At 46.1% G+C, this 21,798-nt stretch overlaps 1 protein-coding gene across 2 annotated transcripts in view; it reads left to right on the top strand.

Moving 5' to 3' along the window:
- Nucleotides 1–4,576: 4,576 nt before the first annotated feature.
- The window catches only part of MDGA1 (MAM domain containing glycosylphosphatidylinositol anchor 1), a 391,494-nt gene continuing 374,272 nt past the window's right edge, over nucleotides 4,577–21,798 (top strand). For both annotated transcript variants that reach the window (XM_063444124.1, XM_063444123.1), the window contains exons 1-2: nucleotides 4,577–4,695; nucleotides 4,886–5,832. In XM_063444124.1, the coding sequence (XP_063300194.1) occupies nucleotides 5,766–5,832 (67 nt within the window). In that variant the 5' untranslated portion in view covers nucleotides 4,577–4,695; nucleotides 4,886–5,765. The remainder of the gene's footprint in view (nucleotides 4,696–4,885; nucleotides 5,833–21,798) is intronic.

Genomic DNA, 21,798 nt, shown 5'->3' with positions numbered 1-21,798 from the left:
TCCCTTATAAAGTGACATCTTATTATAAAATGTGCCCTTTAATGTGACAGACAATAAATGAAACCTTGGGGGCTGATTATTGTACACTGGCTCTATATTCCAATATGTGTAGGAATTCCGAATTAGGAATTATTAGGAATTATTAAGGAAGTCTATGGGGTCCTTCATACAATCTGCATGACATCCTGCCTTTCCAGTTACCTGACATACAGCACTGTCTCACTGAAAGCCTCAGAGACCATAACCTCCCAGCAAACACACAGGAATTACTGTCCATACAATCTATGGGAAGCATTGTGTGAGTTGTAGGTCAGCAATAGATGTCTTCTTTTGCAGATTCCTGGATTACATGCCCAGGTCACCATGCCATGCTAGCCCTGTGTTAGCCATCTGCATTGTGACACCTGTTGACAGTTTGGCTTTATCCCACTGTGGATGCTGGGCATTGCTGATACACCTCCCCCCCCCCATGCTGGAGCTCCTGGGCACATAGATTGGTACAGCCCAATACTGCCCCCCCCCCCCCCCTCCCTCCTGCCATGGGGACCTGGGCACATGGATGGACACAGCTCAATGCTGATCCCCCCCCTCCCATGCTGGGGGTTCTGGACACATGGATCGGTACAGCTCAACACTGGTACCCCCCTCCTGCTATGCTGGAGGTCCTGGACACATCTCAATGCTGATACCCCCCCTCCTGTCATGCTGGGGATCCTGGGCACATGGATGGGTAGATCTCAATACTAGTATCCCCCCCCTCCCCCCCCCCGCCGTGCTGGGGGTTCTGGGCACATGGATGGGTACAGCTCAATACAGGGATCCCCCTCCTGCCATGCTGGTGATCCTAGACACATGGATGGACACAGCTCAAATCTGGTACCCCCTCCCTCCAAGCCATGGAGTGGCTGCGTGCTCTGAAGTCGCAGATGAAGGAGCTCTGTGTAATCAGACAGAATTGAGGAAATGCTTCTCTGCCGATGCATAATCTAAGCAGCCAGTTACCCACCCAGCCAGTCCTGCTACACCCAGCCAGCCAGTCCAGCTACAGCCAGTCACCCAGCCAGTCCTGCTACACCCAGCCAGCCAGTTACCCAGCCAGCCAGTCCTGCTACACCCATCCAGCCAGTCCTGCTACACCCAGCCAGCCAGTCCTGCTACAACCAGCGAGCCACCCAGCCAGCCAGTCCTGCTACAGCCAGTCACCCAGCCAGTCCTGCTACACCCAGCCAGCCAGTTACCCAGCCAGCCAGTCCTGCTACAGCCAGTCACCCAGCCAGTTCTGCTATTACCCAGCTAGTCCTGCTATCACCCAGACAGTCACCCAGCCAGTCCTGCTATCACCCAGACAGTCCTGCTATTACCCAGCCAGTCCTTCTATTACCCAGCCAGTCCTGCTATCACCCAACCAGTCCTGTTATTACCCAGTCAGTCCTGCTATCACCCAGACAGTCACCCAGCCAGTCCTGCTATTACCCAGCCAGTCCTGCTATCACCCAGACAGTCCTGCTATCACCCGCACAGTCACCCAGCCAGTCCTGCTATCACCCAGCCAGTCCTGCTATTACCCAGCCAGTCCTTCTATTACCCAGCCAGTCCTGCTATCACCCAACCAGTCCTGTTATTACCCAGTCAGTCCTGCTATCACCCAGACAGTCACCCAGCCAGTCCTGCTATTACCCAGCCAGTCCTGCTATCACCCAGACAGTCCTGCTATCACCCGCACAGTCACCCAGCCAGTCCTGATATTACCCAGCCAGTCCTGCTATCACCCAGCCAGTCACTCAGCCAGTCCTGCTATCACCCAGCCAGTCCTGCTTTCACCCAGCCAGTCCTGCTATCACACAGCCAGTCCTGCTATTACCCAGCCAGTCCTGCTATCACCCAGACAGTCACCCAGCCAGTCCTGCTATCACCCAGTCCTGATATTACCCAGCCAGTCCTGATATTACCCAGCCAGTCCTGCTATCACCCAGCCAGTCACTCAGCCAGTCCTGCTATCACTCAGCCAGTCCTGCTATTACCCAGCCAGTCCTGCTATCACACAGACAGTCACCCAGCCAGTCCTGCTATCACCCAGCCAGTCCTGCTATCACCCAGTCACCCAGCCAGTCCTGCTATCACTCAGCCAGTCCTGCTATTACCCAGCCAGTCCTGCTATCACACAGACAGTCACCCAGCCAGTCCTGCTATCACCCAGTCACCCAGCCAGTCCTGCTATCACTCAGCCAGTCCTGCTATTACCCAGCCAGTCCTGCTATCACACAGACAGTCACCCAGCCAGTCCTGCTATCACCCAGCCAGTCCTGCTATTACCCAGCCAGTCCTGCTATCACCCAGTCACCCAGCCAGTCCTGCTATCACTCAGCCAGTCCTGCTATCACTCAGCCAGTCCTGCTATTACCCAGCCAGTCCTGCTATTACCCAGCCAGTCCTGCTATCACCCAGTCACCCAGCCAGTCCTGCTATCACCCAACTAGTCCTCCAGCCAGCCATCTAGCCAGGGGAGGATACTGAGTTGGATCCCCTCTCTCCCCGGCTGGCTGTCTCCTACTGGAAAAAGGCATGGGATCTCATGGACCGACCTTGTTCCAGTATCCTCCCCAGGATGGAGCACAGTCTCAATGGAGCTCGGTCTCAGTGGAGCTCAGTCCGGCTGCTGATATCCTGCAGCTGTGAGCAGTACAGAAAGAGGTATGGAGCTCGGTCTGGGTGGAGCTCATGGTGGTTGGAGCTCGGTCTGGATGGAGCTCGGTCTGGATGGAGCTCTGGGTGGTTGAAGCTCAGGCTGGATGGAGCTCATGGTGGTTGAAGCTCAGTCTGGATGGAGCTCGGTCTGGATGGAGCTCGGTCTGGATGGAGCTCGGTCTGGATGGAGCTCAGTCTGGATGGAGCTCAGTCTGGATGGAGCTCAGGCTGGATGGAGCTCAGGCTGGATGGAGCTCATGGTGGTTGAAGCTCAGTCTGGATGGAGCTCGGTCTGGATGGAGCTCGGTCTGGATGGAGCTCGGTCTGGATGGAGCTCGGTCTGGATGGAGCTCAGGCTGGATGGAGCTCATGGTGGTTGAAGCTCAGTCTGGATGGAGCTCAGGGTGAATGGAGCTCGGCCTGGATGGAGCTCTGGTTTGAGCTCAGTCTGGATGGAGCTCAGGGTGAATGGAGTTCGGTCTGGATGGAGCTCAGTCTGGATGGAGCTCTGGTTGGAGCTCGGTCTGGCTGCTGACATGCTGCAGCTGTGAGCAGTACAGAGAGAGGGATGGAGCAGGCAGGAGGAGGAGTGATTGCGGAGACCCCCTCTCCCAGTGCCAGGGCTGGATGGAGTCTAATTGGTCCTGGAGGGGGGGCAGGGAATTTGGGCAGAAGGCTGGCCCCTTCCACCACCCCAAACATGTAATTGGTCCTCTGTTTGTTCATATAAAGTGGGAGAGGGAGAGAGGGAGAGCTGGGAAGCAGACCACGAACTTGTCCAGGCTGGAGCAGCTGTGGTCCTGGCGGGAGCATAGGAGGTTCTCAGGGGCCCCAAATTATTAACCCTTCCAAGTCCATGAACCCAGGCTCTGATCTCTGTGGATACTTTGGCAGGAAGCAGCAGGTCCAGGTCCCTCCTGCCGGGCACCAGACACACTGCATTGAGGCGCGATCCTGGGCACAGCTCTGCCAAGGGGGCAATACTGGGGGCACGTGATTACCCCACCACCACACCGCGGTATAAGGCTGGGGGACACCTGTGGAAGTACAGTCTGGATCTCTGCTTCACCTCCACACCTAATCTACCATCTACTCACCTGTCTGGCAATACACAGGGTCTGGGCTGCCCTGGGATGTACAAACCTGACCACCTCACTGGATCACTAGGGATACAACCTGTCACTAGGAATCTACTCTGTATCACTAGGGATCTGCTGGCAGAAAGTGATACAACCTGTCACTAGGAATCTACTCTGTATCACTAAGGATCTGCAGGGAGAAAGTGATACAACCTGTCACTAGGAATCTACTCTGTATCACTAAGGATCTGCTGGGAGAAAGTGATACAACCTGTCACTAGGAATCTACTCTGTATCACTAAGGATCTGCTGGGAGAAAGTGATACAACCTGTCACTAGGAATCTACTCTGTATCACTAGGGATCTGCTGGGAGAAAGTGATACAACCTGTCACTAGGAATCTGCTCTGTATCACTAAGGATCTGCTGGGAGAAAGTGATACAACCTGTCACTAGGAATCTGCTCTGTATCACTAAGGATCTGCTGGGAGAAAGTGATACAACCTGTCACTAGGAATCTGCTCTGTATCACTAGGGATCTGCTGGGAGAAAGTGATACAACCTGTCACTAGGAATCTGCTCTGTATCACTAAGGATCTGCTGTGGAGAAAGTGATACAACCTGTCACTAGGAATCTACTCTGTATCACTAGGGATCTGCTGGGAGAAAGTGATACAACCTGTCACTAGGAATCTGCTCTGTATCACTAGGGATCTGCTGGGAGAAAGTGATACAACCTGTCACTAGGAATTTGCTCTGTATCACTAAGGATCTGCTGGGAGAAAGTGATACAACCTGTCACTAGGAATCTGCTCTGTATCACTAAGGATCTGCTGGGAGAAAGTGATACAACCTGTCACTAGGAATCTACTCTGTATCACTAGGGATCTGCTGGGAGAAAGTGATACAACCTGTCACTAGGAATCTGCTCTGTATCACTAGGGATCTGCTGGGAGAAAGTGATACAACCTGTCACTAGGAATCTGCTGGGAGAAAGTGATACAACCCGGTACTAGGAATCTGCTCTGTATCACTAGTGATCTGCTGGGAGAAAGTGATACAACCTGTCACTAGGAATCTGCTGGAGAAGTGAGATACTCTGCATCACTAAGAATCTGATAGATGAGCACAGGAATAAAAATACCAATAAAGTCTACAGAGACAGAGTAATGACTGAGAGTGTTTGGAGGATGCTGGGTCAGTAAAGTTCTGAGGAGAGTGGGATCTCATCTGATCACATAAATCTATTGGGGAACAGGAAGGATCTTACTCCACTATAAAGGATCTGCTTGGAGTATTTAATTTACTGCAACACCAGTGATCCACCAGGAGAGAGGGAAAACATCTCATGAACTGGGGGGTGTCAGATACCGCATTCTCCACCCCCCCAGTCTTACTCCCTAAATAAGGGGGGCTACAGCCACTTTGCGTGGAGGTCTAACTTGGGAGTACTTTGCACTTCAGGCTGAGTTCAAGGGCTGAGTTAAAGATCTCTCTATAGTTCCATCAGGAGGCAGCCAGCTCCTGGTGTTTGGGCTACAGGAGGAGGCAGCCAGTTGTGTGTTTGGAATCCGGCAGGAGGCAGACAATTGATGGTGTTTGGGCTCCAGAAGGAGCCAGCCAGTTCCTGGTGTTTGGACTACAACAAGAGGCAGACAATTCCCGTTGTTTGGGTTCCTGGTAATGGGCAGCCAGTTCCTGGTGTTTGGGCTCTAGGAGAAGTCAGCCAGTTCCTGGTGTTTGGGCTCTAGGAGAAGTCAGCCAGTTCCTGGTGTTTGGGCTCTAGGAAAAGGCAGCCAGTTCCTGGTGTATGGGCTCTAGGAGAAGACAGCCAGTTCCTGGTGTTTGGGCTCTAGTAGAAGACAGCCAGTTCCTGGTGTTTGGGCTCCAGGAGAAGCCTGGCTGTGTGATCTGGATGCTGAAAGGGAGCGAGCTCTGAGGCTGGGCTGGCCAGGCTGGGGGGCTCTGGTGCCGGCTGCTGATGAAGGATCTCCCCTGAATTATGGAGGTTTTCTGGCTCCTCTTCCTCTCTCTCATCCCCAGACACAGCAGGGGGCAAGGAGTGTACGGTAAGTGGGTTTTACAAGCTGGGGGAGGGGTTCAGGGGTTTTGGGGTGCACTGTTTGGGCTATGTTTGACCAATCTCTCGTTGCTCCAAGTGAAACCCTCGAGTTAAGAGATCTTAAAACCTCAAATAGGTTCCCCAGGAGAGAACCCACTATTTACATAGGGCTCTCCAAAACTGGGCAGGCGAGAAAAGATTCACTGTACCCCACTAACCTCACTCACTGTACCCCACTAACCTCACTCGCTGTACCCCACTAACCTCACTCACTGTACCCCACTAACCTCACTCGCTGTACCCCACTAACCTCACTCACTGTACCCCACTAACCTCACTCACTGTACCCCACTAACCTCACTCACTGTACCCCACTAACCTCACTCACTGTACCCCACTAGCCTCACTCACTGTACCCCACTAGCCTCACTCACTGTACCCCACTAACCTTACTCACTGTACCCCACTAAATGCACTGTACCCCATTAATATCATGCACTGTACCCCACTAATCTCACGCACTGTACCCCACTAATCTCACACACCTGTACCTCATTATCCTGTTGCTCTTCATAGTATGAAGGGTGAGATTGCATTTCATTGTTTTTATAATAAAATAATCATTCAGCGGAGATATATTGTCAGCTTCATTTCATTTTCCCACCTGGACATAACTGTCAGTCCATATCAGTCTGAACCCACCTCATTACTGACAGCCTGGGACCCCTTGCTCTCACCTACCTTATCACTGACACCCTGGGACCCCTCTCTCTCACCAACCTCATCAGTACCAAACTGGGACCCCACGTTCTCTCACCTACCTTATCACTGACAGCCTCGGACCCCTCGCTCTCACCTACCTTATCACTGACAGCCTGTGACCCCCTCGCTCTCACCTACCTTTTCACGGTCTGTCTGGGACCCCTCGTTCTCACCTACCTTCTCACTGACAGTCTGGGACCCCTCGCTCTCACCTACCTTATCACTGACAGTCTGGGACCCCTCGCTCTCACCAACCTCATCACTGACAGCCTGGGACCCCTCGCTCTTACCTACCTTATCACTGACAGCCTGGGACCCCTCGCTCTCACCTACCTTATCACTGACAGCATGGGACCCCTCACTCTCACCTACCTTATCACTGACAGCCTGGGACCCCTCACTCTCACCTACCTTATCACTGTCTGTCTGGGACCCCTCTCCCCTATTTTATCACTGCCACTCTGTGACCAATCTATCTCCTATTTGATCACTATCAATCTGTGACCCCCTCAATCCCCCTCTTATTACCGCCAGTCTGGGACCCCTCTATCCCCATCGTATCACTGTCAGTCTGTCACCCCTCTCCCCATTGTATCGCTATCAGTCTGTGACCCCTCTATTCCCTTCTTATCACTATCATTCTGTGACCCCTCTATCCCCATCTTATCACTCTCAGTCTATGCCCATCGTATCACTATCAATCGTATCACTATCACTATCAGTCTGTGACCCCTCTATCCCCATCGTATCACTATCAGTCTGTGACCCCTCTATCCCCATTGTATCACTGTCAGTCTGTGACCCCTCTATGCCCATCGTATCACTGTCAGTCTGTGGCCCCTCTATCCCCCTCGTATCACTATCAGTCTCTAACCCCACTATCCCCATCGTATCAGTGTCAGTCTGTGACCCCTCTATCCCCATCGTATCACTAGCAGTCTGTGACCCCTCTATCCCCATCTTATCACTACCAGTCTGTGACCCCTCTATCACCATCTCATCACTATCAATCTGATGCCCATGGTATCACTATCAGTCTGTGACCCCTCTATCCCCATTTTATCACTATTAGTCTGTGACCCCTCTATGCCCATGGTATCACTATCAGTCTGTGACCCTTCTATCCCCATTGTTTCACTAGCAGTCTGTGGCCCCTCTATGCCCATCGTATCACTATCAGTCTGTGGCCCCTCTATCCCCCTCGTATCACTAGCAGTCTGTAACCCCTCTATCCCCATCGTATCACTAGCAGTCTGTGACCCCTCTATCCCCATCGTATCACTAGCAGTCTGTGACCCCTCTATCCCCATCGTATCACTAGCAGTCTGTGGCCCCTCTATGCCCATGGTATCACTATCAGTCTGTGACCCTTCTATCCCCATCGTATCACTAGCAGTCTGTGGCCCCTCTATGCCCATGGTATCACTATCAGTCTGTGACCCCTCTATTCCCATCGTATCACTAGCAGTCTGTGACCCCTCTATCCCCATCCTATCACTACCAGTCTGTGACCCCTCTATCACCATCTCATCACTATCAATCTGATGCCCATGGTATCACTATCAGTCTGTGACCCCTCTATCCCCATTTTATCACTATTAGTCTGTGGCCCCTCTATGCCCATGGTATCACTATCAGTCTGTGACCCTTCTATCCCCATCGTATCACTAGCAGTCTGTGGCCCCTCTATCCCCCTCGTATCACTAGCAGTCTGTAACCCCTCTATCCCCATCGTATCACTAGCAGTCTGTGACCCCTCTATCCCCATCGTATCACTAGCAGTCTGTGGCCCCTCTATGCCCATCGTATCACTATCAGTCTGTGGCCCCTCTATCCCCCTCGTATCACTAGCAGTCTGTGACCCCTCTATCCCCCTCGTATCACTAGCAGTCTGTAACCCCTCTATCCCCCTCGTATCACTAGCAGTCTGTAACCCCTCTATCCCCATCGTATCAGTGTCAGTCTGTGACCCCTCTATCCCCATCGTATCACTATCAATTTGTGACCCCTCTATGCCCATGGTATCACTACCAGTCTGTGACCCCTCTATCACCATCTCATCACTATCAATCTGATGCCCATGGTATCACTATCAGTCTGTGACCCCTCTATCCCCATTTTATCACTATTAGTCTGTGACCCCTCTATGCCCATGGTATCACTATCAGTCTGTGACCCTTCTATCCCCATCGTTTCACTAGCAGTCTGTGGCCCCTCTATGCCCATCGTATCACTAGCAGTCTGTAACCCCTCTATCCCCATCGTATCACTAGCAGTCTGTGACCCCTCTATCCCCATCGTATCACTAGCAGTCTGTGACCCCTCTATCCCCATCGTATCACTAGCAGTCTGTGGCCCCTCTATGCCCATGGTATCACTATCAGTCTGTGACCCTTCTATCCCCATCGTATCACTAGCAGTCTGTGGCCCCTCTATGCCCATGGTATCACTATCAGTCTGTGACCCCTCTATTCCCATCGTATCACTAGCAGTCTGTGACCCCTCTATCCCCATCCTATCACTACCAGTCTGTGACCCCTCTATCACCATCTCATCACTATCAATCTGATGCCCATGGTATCACTATCAGTCTGTGACCCCTCTATCCCCATTTTATCACTATTAGTCTGTGGCCCCTCTATGCCCATGGTATCACTATCAGTCTGTGACCCTTCTATCCCCATCGTATCACTAGCAGTCTGTGGCCCCTCTATCCCCCTCGTATCACTAGCAGTCTGTAACCCCTCTATCCCCCTCGTATCACTAGCAGTCTGTGACCCCTCTATCCCCATCGTATCACTAGCAGTCTGTGGCCCCTCTATGCCCATCGTATCACTATCAGTCTGTGGCCCCTCTATCCCCCTCGTATCACTAGCAGTCTGTGACCCCTCTATCCCCCTCGTATCACTAGCAGTCTGTAACCCCTCTATCCCCCTCGTATCACTAGCAGTCTGTAACCCCTCTATCCCCATCGTATCAGTGTCAGTCTGTGACCCCTCTATCCCCATCGTATCACTATCAATTTGTGACCCCTCTATGCCCATGGTATCACTATCAGTCTGTGACCCCTCTATCCCCATTTTATCACTAGCAGTCTGTGGCCCCTCTATGCCCATGGTATCACTAGCAGTCTGTGGCAATCTAAGAACCCCTCTATAATCCAACTCATTACTGACAGTCTGTAGGAGTCTGAGTGTCTCTCTTTCATTCCCTTTTTGTTGCTGATATCCTGTTAGGACACCTGTCACTCTCTAGACATTGTGCATTCTCTGTACACTGTTTTTGGTTTTATTAAGAATCATATAACACATAGCAGTGTGATTGCAGCTTGGCCAAAAGTTGTCTGCTATACAATATGAGTATAAACTGTAAACCAATGCAGGACAAGACAACACACAGGTGTACTCAGCCCTTTACAGGTTACATTACAGTAGAGGGAGGTACAGTAAGTACAGTAGGTATACAGTGTATGTATATTATATTTCTATAGCGCTAACAGGTGTACTCAGCACTTTACAGGTTACATTACAGTAGAGGGAGGTACAGTAAGTGCAGTAGGTATACAGTGTATGTATATTTTATTTATATAGCGCTAACAGGTGTACTCAGCACTTTACAGGTTACATTACAGTAGAGGGAGGTACAGTAAGTGCAGTAGGTATACAGTGTATGTATATTTTATTTATATAGCGCTAACAGGTGTACTCAGTACTTTACAGGTTACATTACAGTAGAGGGAGGTGCAGTAAGTGCAGTAGGTATACAGTGTATGTATATTTTATTTATATAGCGCTAACAGGTGTACTCAGCACTTTACAGGTTACATTACAGTAGACGGAGGTACAGTAAGTGCAGTAGGTATACAGTGTGTGTATATATTATTTATATAGTGCTAACAGGTGTACTCAGCACTTTACAGGTTACATTACAGTAGAGGGAGGTACAGTAAGTACAGTAGGTATACAGTGTATGTATATTTTATTTATATAGCACTAACAGGTGTACTCAGCACTTTACAGGTTACATTACAGTAGAGGGAGGTACAGTAAGTGCAGTAGGTATACAGTGTATGTATATTTTATTTATATAGCGCTAACAGGTGCACTCAGCACTTTACAGGTTACATTACAGTAGAGGGAGGTACAGTAAGTGCAGTAGGTATACAGTGTATGTATATTTTATTTATATAGCGCTAACAGGTGTACTCAGTACTTTACAGGTTACATTACAGTAGAGGGAGGTACAGTAAGTGCAGTAGGTATACAGTGTATGCATATTTTATTTATATAGCGCTAACAGGTGTACTCAGCACGTTACAGGTTACATTACAGTAGAGGGAGGTACAGTAAGTGCAGTAGGTATACAGTGTATGCATATTTTATTTATATAGCGCTAACAGGTGTACTCAGCACGTTACAGGTTACATTACAGTAGAGGGAGGTACAGTAAGTGCAGTAGGTATACAGTGTATGTATATTTTATTTACATAGCGCTAACAGGTGTACTCAGCACTTTACAGGTTACATTACAGTAGAGGGAGGTACAGTAAGTGCAGTAGGTATACAGTGTATGTATATTTTATTTATACAGCGCTAACAGGTGTACTCAGCACTTTACAGGTTACATTACAGTAGAGGGAGGTACAGTAAGTGCAGTAGGTATACAGTGTATGTATATTATATTTATATAGCGCTAACAGGTGTACTCAGCACTTTACAGGTTACATTACAGTAGAGGGAGGTACAGTAAGTGTAGTAGGTATACAGTGTATGTATATATTATTTATATAGCACTAACAGGTGTACTCAGCACGTTACAGGTTACATTACAGTAGAGGGAGGTGCAGTAGGTATACAGTGTATGTATATTTTATTTATACAGCGCTAACAGGTGTACTCAGCTCTTTACAGGTTACATTACAGTAGAGGGAGGTACAGTAAGTGCAGTAGGTATACAGTGTATGTATATTTTATTTATATAGTGCTAACAGGTGTACTCAGCACTTTACAGGTTACATTACAGTAGAGGGAGGTACAGTAATTGCAGTAGGTATACAGTGTATGTATATTTATATAGCGCTAACAGGTGTACTCAGTACTTTACAGGTTACATTACAGTAGAAGGAGGTACAGTAAGTACAGTAGGTATACAGTGTATGTATATTATATTTCTATAGCGCTAACAGGTGTACTCAGCACGTTACAGGTTACATTACAGTAGAGGGAGGTACAGTAAGTGCAGTAGGTATACAGTGTATGTATATTTATATAGCGCTAACAGGTGTACTCAGTACTTTACAGGTTACATTACAGTAGAGGGAGGTACAGTAAGTGCAGTAGGTATACATTGTATATATATTTTATTTATATAGCGCTAACAGGTGTACTCAGCACTTTACATGTTACATTACAGGAGAGGGAGGTACAGTAAGTGCAGTAGGTATACAGTGTGTGTATATTGTATTTATATAGCGCTAACAGGTGTACTCAGCACTTTACATGTTACATTTCAGTTGAGGGAGGTACAGTAAGTGCAGTAGGTATACAGTGTATGTATATTTATATAGCGCTAACAGGTGTACTCAGTACTTTACAGGTTACATTACAGTAGAGGGAGGTACAGTAAGTGCAGTAGGTATACATTGTATATATATATTGTATTTATATAGCGCTAACAGGTGTACTCAGAACTTTACAGGTTACATTACAGTAGAGGGAGGTACAGTAAGTGCAGTAGGTATACAGTGTATGTATATTTATTTATACAGTGCTAACAGGTGTACTCAGCACTTTACAGGTTACATTACAGTAGATGGAGTTACAGTAAGTGCAGTAGGTATACAGTGTATGTATATTTTATTTATACAGCGCTAACAGGTGTACTCAGCACTTTACAGGTTACATTACAGTAGAGGGAGGTACAGTAAGTGCAGTAGGTGGTATACAGTGTATGTATATTTTAGTTTATACAGTGCTAACAGGTGTACTCAGCACTTTACAGGTTACATTACAGTAGAGGGAGGTACAGTAAGTGCAGTAGGTATACAGTGTATGTATATATTTATATAGCGCTAACAGGTGTACTCAGCACTTTACAGGTTACATTACAGTAGAGGGAGGTACAGTAAGTGCAGGAGGTATACAGTGTGTGTATATTATATTTATATAGCACTAACATTTGTACTCAGCACGTTACAGGTTACATTACAGTAGAGGGAGGTACAGTAAGTGCAGTAGGTATACAGTGTATGTATATATTTATATAGCGCTAACAGGTGTACTCAGCACTTTACAGGTTACATTACAGTAGAGGGAGGTACAGTAAGTGCAGTAGGTATACAGTGTATGTATATTTTATTTATATAGCGCTAACAGTTGTACTCAGCACTTTACAGGTTACATTACAGTAGAGGGAGGTACAGTAAGTGCAGTAGGTATACAGTGTATGTATATAGTATTTATATAGCGCTAACAGGTGTACTCAGCACTTTACAGGTTACATTACAGTAGAGGGAGGCACAGTAAGTGCAGTAGGTATACAGTGTATGTATATATTATTTATATAGCGCTAACAGGTGTACTCAGCACTTTACAGGTTACATTACAGTAGAGGGAGGTACAGTAAGTGCAGGCGGTATACAGTGTGTATATTATATTTATATAGCACTAACAGGTGTACTCAGCACGTTACAGGTTACATTACAGTAGAGGGAGGTACAGTAAGTGCACTAGGTATACAGTGTATGTATATTTTATTTATATAGCGCTAACAGGTGTACTCAGCACTTTACAGGTTACATTACAGTAGAGGGAGATGCAGTATGTATACAGTGTATGTATATTTTATTTATACAGCGCTAACAGGTGTACTCAGCACTTTACAGGTTACATTACAGTAGATGGAGGGACTGTAAGTGCAGTAGGTATACAGTGTATGTATTATTTATACAGCGCTAACAGGTGTACTCAGCACTTTACAGGTTACATTACAGTAGAGGGAGGTACAGTAAGTGCAGTATGTATACAGTGTGTGTATATTTTATTTATATAGCGCTAACAGGTGTACTCAGCCCTTTACAGGTTACATTACAGTAGAGGGAGGTACAGTAAGTGCAGTAGGTATACAGTGTATGTATATTTTATTTATATAGCGCTAACAGGTGTACTCAGCACTTTACAGGTTACATTACAGTAGAGGGAGGTACAGTAAGTGCAGTAGGTATACAGTGTATGTATATTATATTTATATAGTACTAACAGGTGTACTCAGCACTTTACAGGTTACATTACAGTAGAGGGAGGTACAGTAAGTGCAGTAGGTATACAGTGTATGTATATTATATTTATATAGCGCTAACAGGTGTACTCAGCACTTTACAGGTTACATTACAGTAGAGGGAGGTACAGTAAGTGCAGTAGGTATACAGTGTATGTATATTTTATATAGCGCTAACAGGTGTACTCAGAACTTTACAGGTTACATTACAGTAGAGGGAGATGCAGTAGGTATACAGTGTGTGTATATTTTATTTATATAGCGCTAACAGGTGTACTCAGCACTTTACAGGTTACATTACAGTAGAGGGAGGTACAGTAAGTGCAGTAATTACAGTTTGTAGGCGTTAGGGTAGTATTTGTAATACTCAGAGCCTACATTCATTGGATATAGGACTAAGGCAGGGTAGGAATATGCAGTATTAATGCATATTGGAGTAAGGAATCTTAATGAATAAAACTATCATACGGAGTCTTTTATTAAGATGGTAAATAATAACTGCTAATGTTAAGGAGAGCATTGCACTCCGGCTGGGAAGAGGTTAATTATACTCTGCAGCCGGATTGTGGAGTGAGTTACCGGCCCGTTTAATGATGGCTGCTGGGTTAAGAAGGACCTTTATGTTTAGTACTGTGAGACCCTCGTGGAATGGGTAGAGATTAATAAAATATCTGATATATCAAGGAATTCAGAATACTTAAAGATGTAATAGTAACGCGGGGGGGGACACAGCCCAGAGAGAAGTCTGACTTTCAGTCTGGAGTCAGGAAGGAATTAATTCCTCAGTTTGGAGCTCTCTTCATAGTGGGCTTTACGTTAATACGGATCTGTGGCTCAAATTGATGGATTTAAGTATTTTCTCAAAAGTAAATATTACTATGTAACAACATTTTAATCCACAACCAATAATCCAATATAATCCTTTTACAGAGAACCAACATTATTATTACAGTATGGGGTATTGTCTGTGTCCCCAGAATCCTCGGGAGAGACTCATTTTAACCCTTTATTACCTAGTGTCATTTCAGAATGTCGAGGATTCATTTAACCCTTTCAGTAAATGCAAAGAAAATCGTGCGCTCAGTAAATCAAACGTTCTGGTGAATAAGTGTTATGATTTAAGCATTCATTGTATCTTTTAAATGCTTAGTGAGAAGTACAGAGTGAAAATCATGTCATATATTGGAGAGGTGACCCAGAGCTTGCAATCTAATTGTCCCTTCCTCTGTGGTAGCACAATGAATTGATATCTTTTTGTCTAGGTGCCATGAGAGATGTAGTTATCAGATGGAGCCCTGCTATGTAATGTCACGTTGTATGGAGGATACAAATAATTCGAATAATCTGAATTGTATATAGAATGCCCTGATATCATTTATTACGCCCATGTGATAGAGTTCTCTGCTGTTCAAATATGGAACCAAGAAATGTAAGTTATAAAATATCGAGATTTCGAATTGGTCCAGGTTTATGAGTTTAGCAGAAGCACTCGGAGAGCAGCATTCTTTCTCTGGAGTGTTATATTCTGCATCAGACATTATTATTATTATTACAATTTATATAGCGCCAACAGATTCCGTAACGCTTTACATCACCTTAAAACATCGCCCTAAACAGAGTGTTAGAAAATCTGTGTCATATCACGAGCAAAGCGTGTCTTCCATATTATCCTCAGCAGCAGCGACACATGGGAAGGAGCGTTTACATATCTAACTCCTCTCTTCCACTGAAAGGGTTAAATTCAATACAAACTGGTTCTTGATAATTCCAGTACTTGTAAAAAATAGCATTGTGGTTCATTGACTCCATAGTGAATTATGGTGAATTGATAACCGGAAAACACAGCCACGGTGAACAAACGCCAGACTTACTTAATGTCACTTGGGCTAATAATAATAATAATAATAATAATAGACTTACTTAATGTCACTTGGGCTAATAATAATAATAATAATAATAATAATAGACTTACTTAATGTCACTTGGGCTAATAATAATAATAATAGACTTACTTAATGTCACTTGGGCTAATAATAATAATTATAATAATTCTGCACAATTCACTGTTCGATGAATAAACACTAAGTAATGAAACGGTCCGTGTGTTCTGTCGCTGTAAACGTCCCATATTCTAGTTAATACTTTCCGGCTCTTTGGATTAATTCAATCATTAAACGGGTTTCTGGCAGGCCTGGCTCCGTAAGGGTTAAAGGTGAAATAATCTTTATTGTATTTTCTGCCATTCCCTAATTATGACATTTGTGTCTTCTATTTAAAATAAAAACACATTTCTGAAGAGTATTTAATCTCATTGTACAATCTAGATTCAGGTCTGTATTTAAACAACCAAGAGCAATGAAAAGCAAAGAGTTAATCTTATAAAATAAAATTCAAGCACAAAGTTATCACTGCGCAAAACCGGACTAGGATAACGGAGTGCCCATCAACTCTTTCTAGGATAACGGAGTGCCCATCAACTCTTTCTAGGATAACGGAGTGCCCATTAACTCTTTCTAGGATAACGGAGTGCCCATTAACTCTTTCTAGGATAACGGAGTGCCCATCAACTCTTTCTAGGATAACGGAGTGCCCATTAACTCTTTCTAGGATAACGGAGTGCCCATCAACTCTTTCTAGGATAACGGAGTGCCCATCAACTCTTTCTAGGATAACGGAGTGCCCATTAACTCTTTCTAGGATAACGGAGTGCCCATTAACTCTTTCTAGGATAACGGAGTGCCCATCAACTCTTTCAGTGTCCGCCAAATGTTGAGAAGTGGATATATTCAGACAAAATTGGAAACAGCCGTAAGACAAACGTTGTGAATGTGTAAATATAGCTAGGTTAGAGATTGCTCTCAGATTAGAGAATGTGTTTAATATACCGGTAGCTAGGGTTACCAAATCCACCGTGACACATATCACATATACATATTGGTGGGCAGCACATGAAAAGGGTTGCCCTTTAGTATGTAGAATTCAGAAGATGGTGTGTAGGATAAAAGGGACACTATAGTCACCAGAACCAATTTAGCTTAATCTAGAGGTTCTGGTGTCTATAATCCATGCAGGCTTTTCAATGTTAAAGCTGCCATTTCAGAGAAAACGTCTGTCATTGCTGCCTTGCTACACCTTTAGGTGCAGTTACTCAGATGGCCACTAGGGGTGTGATTCCGCAGTTTGCAGCACTGGCTTCCAGCGTCTCCACACTCTGCATGGAGGCGCTAAATGTTCCCCATAGAGATGCATTGATTGAAAGGAGATACTGATTGACCAGGGTAGCATTTGCTGCGCATGCACAATAGCCTCCGAATGCTTTCCTATGGGTTAAGCATTGGATTGGCTGAGATACCACGCTTGATGATCTCAGCTTTGGAGGTGGGACCAGGCTGAATCAGCTGCAGCAAGACGTCACGGCATGGGAAAAAAGACAAGTTAAATCACCTTTACACTGCACAGACAGAAGGGCCTGGACCTAAACAGCCATGCCAGGAATACATGTTTATATATAGTGTTTCTTTAAGTATTAAGACAATCAGGAATCCTGCAGAATATCAATTATGCACTTTGCAGGGCAACCCATAAATATGAAAATGTGTATGTGTCCCTGAAAACATGGTAGATCTGGTAACCTTAAACACCCAAAAACCGCACAAAATAGTGTGGCATTTTAAGAACACTTTCACAACTTTTCTTTAGTTTACATAATGAAGATTTCAAGTTTTGCAAGTAATTAATTTATTGGATTTGATTTGGATATCAATTGTAGAGCACTACAGAATAAGTGTATAACAGAGCTCCACAGCAATAATACTCCCAGTAATGTGTCTGAGTGTATAACAGAGCTCCACAGCAATAATACTCCCAGTAATGTGTCTGAGTGTATAACAGAGCTCCACAGCAATAATACTCCCAGTAATGTGTCTGAGTGTATAACAGAGCCCCACAGCAATAATACTCCCAGTAATGTGTCTGAGTGTATAACAGAGCCCCACAGCAATAATACTCCCAGTAATGTGTCTGAGTGTATAACAGAGCTCCACAGCAATAATGCTCCCAGTAATGTGTCTGAGTGTATAACAGAGCTCCACAGTAATAATACTCCCAGTAATGTGTCTGAGTGTATAACAGAGCCCCACAGCAATAATACTCCCAGTAATGTGTCTGAGTGTATAACAGAGCTCCACAGTAATAATACTCCCAGTAATGTGTCTGAGTGTATAACAGAGCTCCACAGCAATAATACTCCCAGTAATGTGTCTGAGTGTATAACAGAGCCCCACAGCAATAATACTCCCAGTAATGTGTCTGAGTGTATAACAGAGCTCCACAGCAATAATACTCCCAGTAATGTGTCTGAGCGTATAACAGAGCTCCACAGTAATAATACTCCCAGTAATGTGTCTGAGTGTATAACAGAGCTCCACAGCAATAATACTCCTAGTAATGTGTCTGAGTGTATAACAGAGCTCCACAGCAATAATACTCCCAGTAATGTGTCTGTGTGTATAACAGAGCTCCACAGCAATAATACTCCCAGTAATGTGTCTGAGTGTATAACAGAGCTCCACAGCAATAATGCTCCCAGTAATGTGTCTGAGTGTATAACAGAGCTCCACAGTAATAATACTCCCAGTAATGTGTCTGAGTGTATAACAGAGCTCCACAGCAATAATACTCCCAGTAATGTGTCTGAGTGTATAACAGAGCTCCACAGCAATAATACTCCCAGTAATGTGTATTTAAACTACAATAAATGTATTTAGAAATCAGTCTGTGTAAATAAGATACATTATTCTTGTTCTAGATTACATTTTAGTTGATACGTTGTTAGTAGTAAGTCACCTAAAATTTCTCAAACACCCCCTAACCACATTCCCTTGCCCACCCCTAAAATGAAAGTGTTTGTCTTTGTCCATTTGACATGGGGGAATGTTTGCTAAGCTCCCTTACATATCAGTGTGCAGTATCACCAGGCCACCAGTAAGCTCCGCAGCCAAGAGGTTTGTGAATTCCTTCTTTTGCAGTAGCTGTCATGTCAAAGTCCGCTATGAGGGACCGTCCAATTCAATCTTCATTTTATAAAGAGGGAGTCAGAACAAGCAGCAGGATCCTTTCACATGATCCAAATTAGGGTTTTATATAAAATCCTGGACAATATAAATCTATATTTACATTGTTTTCACTTGTCCCAGAAGTATTTGAGTTTTTCGATCTTTGTTTTCCTTTGTTACTTGATTGCCTTGTGCTGGTTGTGCCGCTGTCAACGTTTATAAAGTCCTTCCTGTTCTTGTGAGTTAAAGTAAAATATAAATAATTTTTTTAATTGAGATTTGGAACTTATCGATGAAATAACATGGTGCCGTTTACATGAATGGCTGTTTTTAGTGAATTGTAGATTAATAACATACTTCTTTTTTTATGAAATTTCTGAAAATAAATCTCCATTTATGCTGTTTTGACCGAAATGTATGTCATTGTCTGCAGTTGTCAATTAAGCACCGGTCACTGTGAAGTAATGGCCACACGTGTCAATAACCCAGATATGTCTCAATGGAGCATTCACAGAACTAGCCAGAACCTGCACGGATTATCTTTCTGAACCTTTATTCCTCTAACTTAATATTTATTCTGTGCCTTGAGCTATGGTACAGTCACTTTGCCCCCACCATTAACTCCATTGCTCACCAATTAAGAATTTCCTTGCTGCAGCTTTTGAATCCAGCCTGCTTCAGGGAAGCCCTTTTCATGTACTGGCCAACAATATGAAGTGAAATATATCTAGAAAAACAATGTCTCGAAACCGTACTTTGTGCTCAGCATTAAACCTGGGGTAAACCTGGGGTGCCCAGCATTAAACCTGGGGTGCCCAGCATAAAATGTGGGGTAAACCTGGGGTGCCCAGCATTAAACCTGGGGTAAACCTGGGGTGCCCAGCATTAAACCTGGGGTAAACCTGGGCTGCACAGCATTAAATGTGGGGTAAACCTGGGGTGCCCAGCATTAAACCTGGGGTGCCCAGCATTAAACCTGGGGTGCCCAGCATTAAACCTGGGGTAAACCTGGGGTGCCCAGCATTAAACCTGGGGTGCCCAGCATTAAACCTGGGGTGCCCAGCATTAAACCTGGGGTAAACCTGGGGTGCCCAGCATTAAACCTGGGGTGCCCAGCATTAAACCTAGGGTAAACCTGGGGTGCCCAGCATTAAACCTGTGGTAAACCTGGGGTGCCCAGCATTAAACCTGGGGTAAACCTGGGGTGCCCAGCATTAAACCCGGGGTGCCCAGCATTAAACCTGGGATGCCCAGCATTAAATGTGGGGTAAACCTGGGGTGCCCAGCATTAAATGTGGGGTAAACCTGGGGTGCCCAGCATTAAACCCGGGGTGCGCAGCATTAAACCTGGGCTGCACAGCATTAAATGTGGGGTAAACCTGGGGTGCCTAGCATTAAACCCAGGGTGCCCAGCATTAAACCCGGGGTGCGCAGCATTAAACCTGGGGTGCACAGTATTAAACCCGGGGTGCGCAGCATTAAACCTGGGGTGCACAGTATTAAACCCGGGGTGCCCAGCATTAAACCTGGGGTGCCCAGCATTAAACCCGGGGTGCGCAGCATTAAACCTGGGGTGCACAGTATTAAATGTGGGGTAAACCTGGGGTGCCTAGCATTAAATCTGGGGTTAACCTGGGGTGCCCAGCATTAAACCCAGGGTGCCCAGCATTAAACCTGGGATGCCCAGCATTAAATGTGGGGTAAACCTGGGGTGCCCAGCATTAAACCTGGGGTAAACCTGGGCTGCACAGCATTAAATGTGGGGTAAACCTGGGGTGCCCAGCATTAAACCTGGGGTAAACCTGGGGTGCCCAGCATTAAACCTGGGGTGCCCAGCATTAAACCTAGGGTAAACCTGGGGTGCCCAGCATTAAACCTGTGGTAAACCTGGGGTGCCCAGCATTAAACCTGGGGTAAACCTGGGGTGCCCAGCATTAAACCCGGGGTGCCCAGCATTAAACCTGGGATGCCCAGCATTAAATGTGGGGTAAACCTGGGGTGCCCAGCATTAAATGTGGGGTAAACCTGGGGTGCCCAGCATTAAACCCGGGGTGCGCAGCATTAAACCTGGGCTGCACAGCATTAAATGTGGGGTAAACCTGGGGTGCCTAGCATTAAACCCAGGGTGCCCAGCATTAAACCCGGGGTGCGCAGCATTAAACCTGGGGTGCACAGTATTAAACCCGGGGTGCGCAGCATTAAACCTGGGGTGCACAGTATTAAACCCGGGGTGCCCAGCATTAAACCTGGGGTGCCCAGCATTAAACCCGGGGTGCGCAGCATTAAACCTGGGGTGCACAGTATTAAATGTGGGGTAAACCTGGGGTGCCTAGCACTAAATCTGGGGTTAACCTGGGGTGCCCAGCATTAAACCCAGGGTGCCCAGCATTAAACCTGGGATGCCCAGCATTAAATGTGGGGTAAACCTGGGGTGCCCAGCATTAAATGTGGGGTAAACCTGGGGTGCCCAGCATTAAACCTGGGGTAAACCTGGGCTGCACAGCATTAAATGTGGGGTAAACCTGGGGTGCCCAGCATTAAACCTGGGGTGCCCAGCATTAAACCTGGGGTGCCCAGCATTAAACCTGGGGTGCCCAGCATTAAACCTGGGGTAAACCTGGGGTGCCCAGCATTAAACCTGGGGTAAACCTGGGGTGCCCAGCATTAAACCCGGGGTGCCCAGCATTAAACCTGGGATGCCCAGCATTAAATGTGGGGTAAACCTGGGGTGCCCAGCATTAAATGTGGGGTAAACCTGGGGTGCCCAGCATTAAACCCGGGGTGCGCAGCATTAAACCTGGGCTGCACAGCATTAAATGTGGGGTAAACCTGGGGTGCCCAGCATTAAACCCGGGGTGCACAGCATTAAATGTGGGGTAAAC

Source organism: Pelobates fuscus, chromosome 2 (assembly GCF_036172605.1).
Source record: "Pelobates fuscus isolate aPelFus1 chromosome 2, aPelFus1.pri, whole genome shotgun sequence".
NCBI classification, from domain to species: Eukaryota; Metazoa; Chordata; class Amphibia; order Anura; family Pelobatidae; genus Pelobates; species Pelobates fuscus.
Note: the sequence above shows the minus strand (reverse complement) of the source record. Positions and strands in the feature narration are given on the sequence as shown.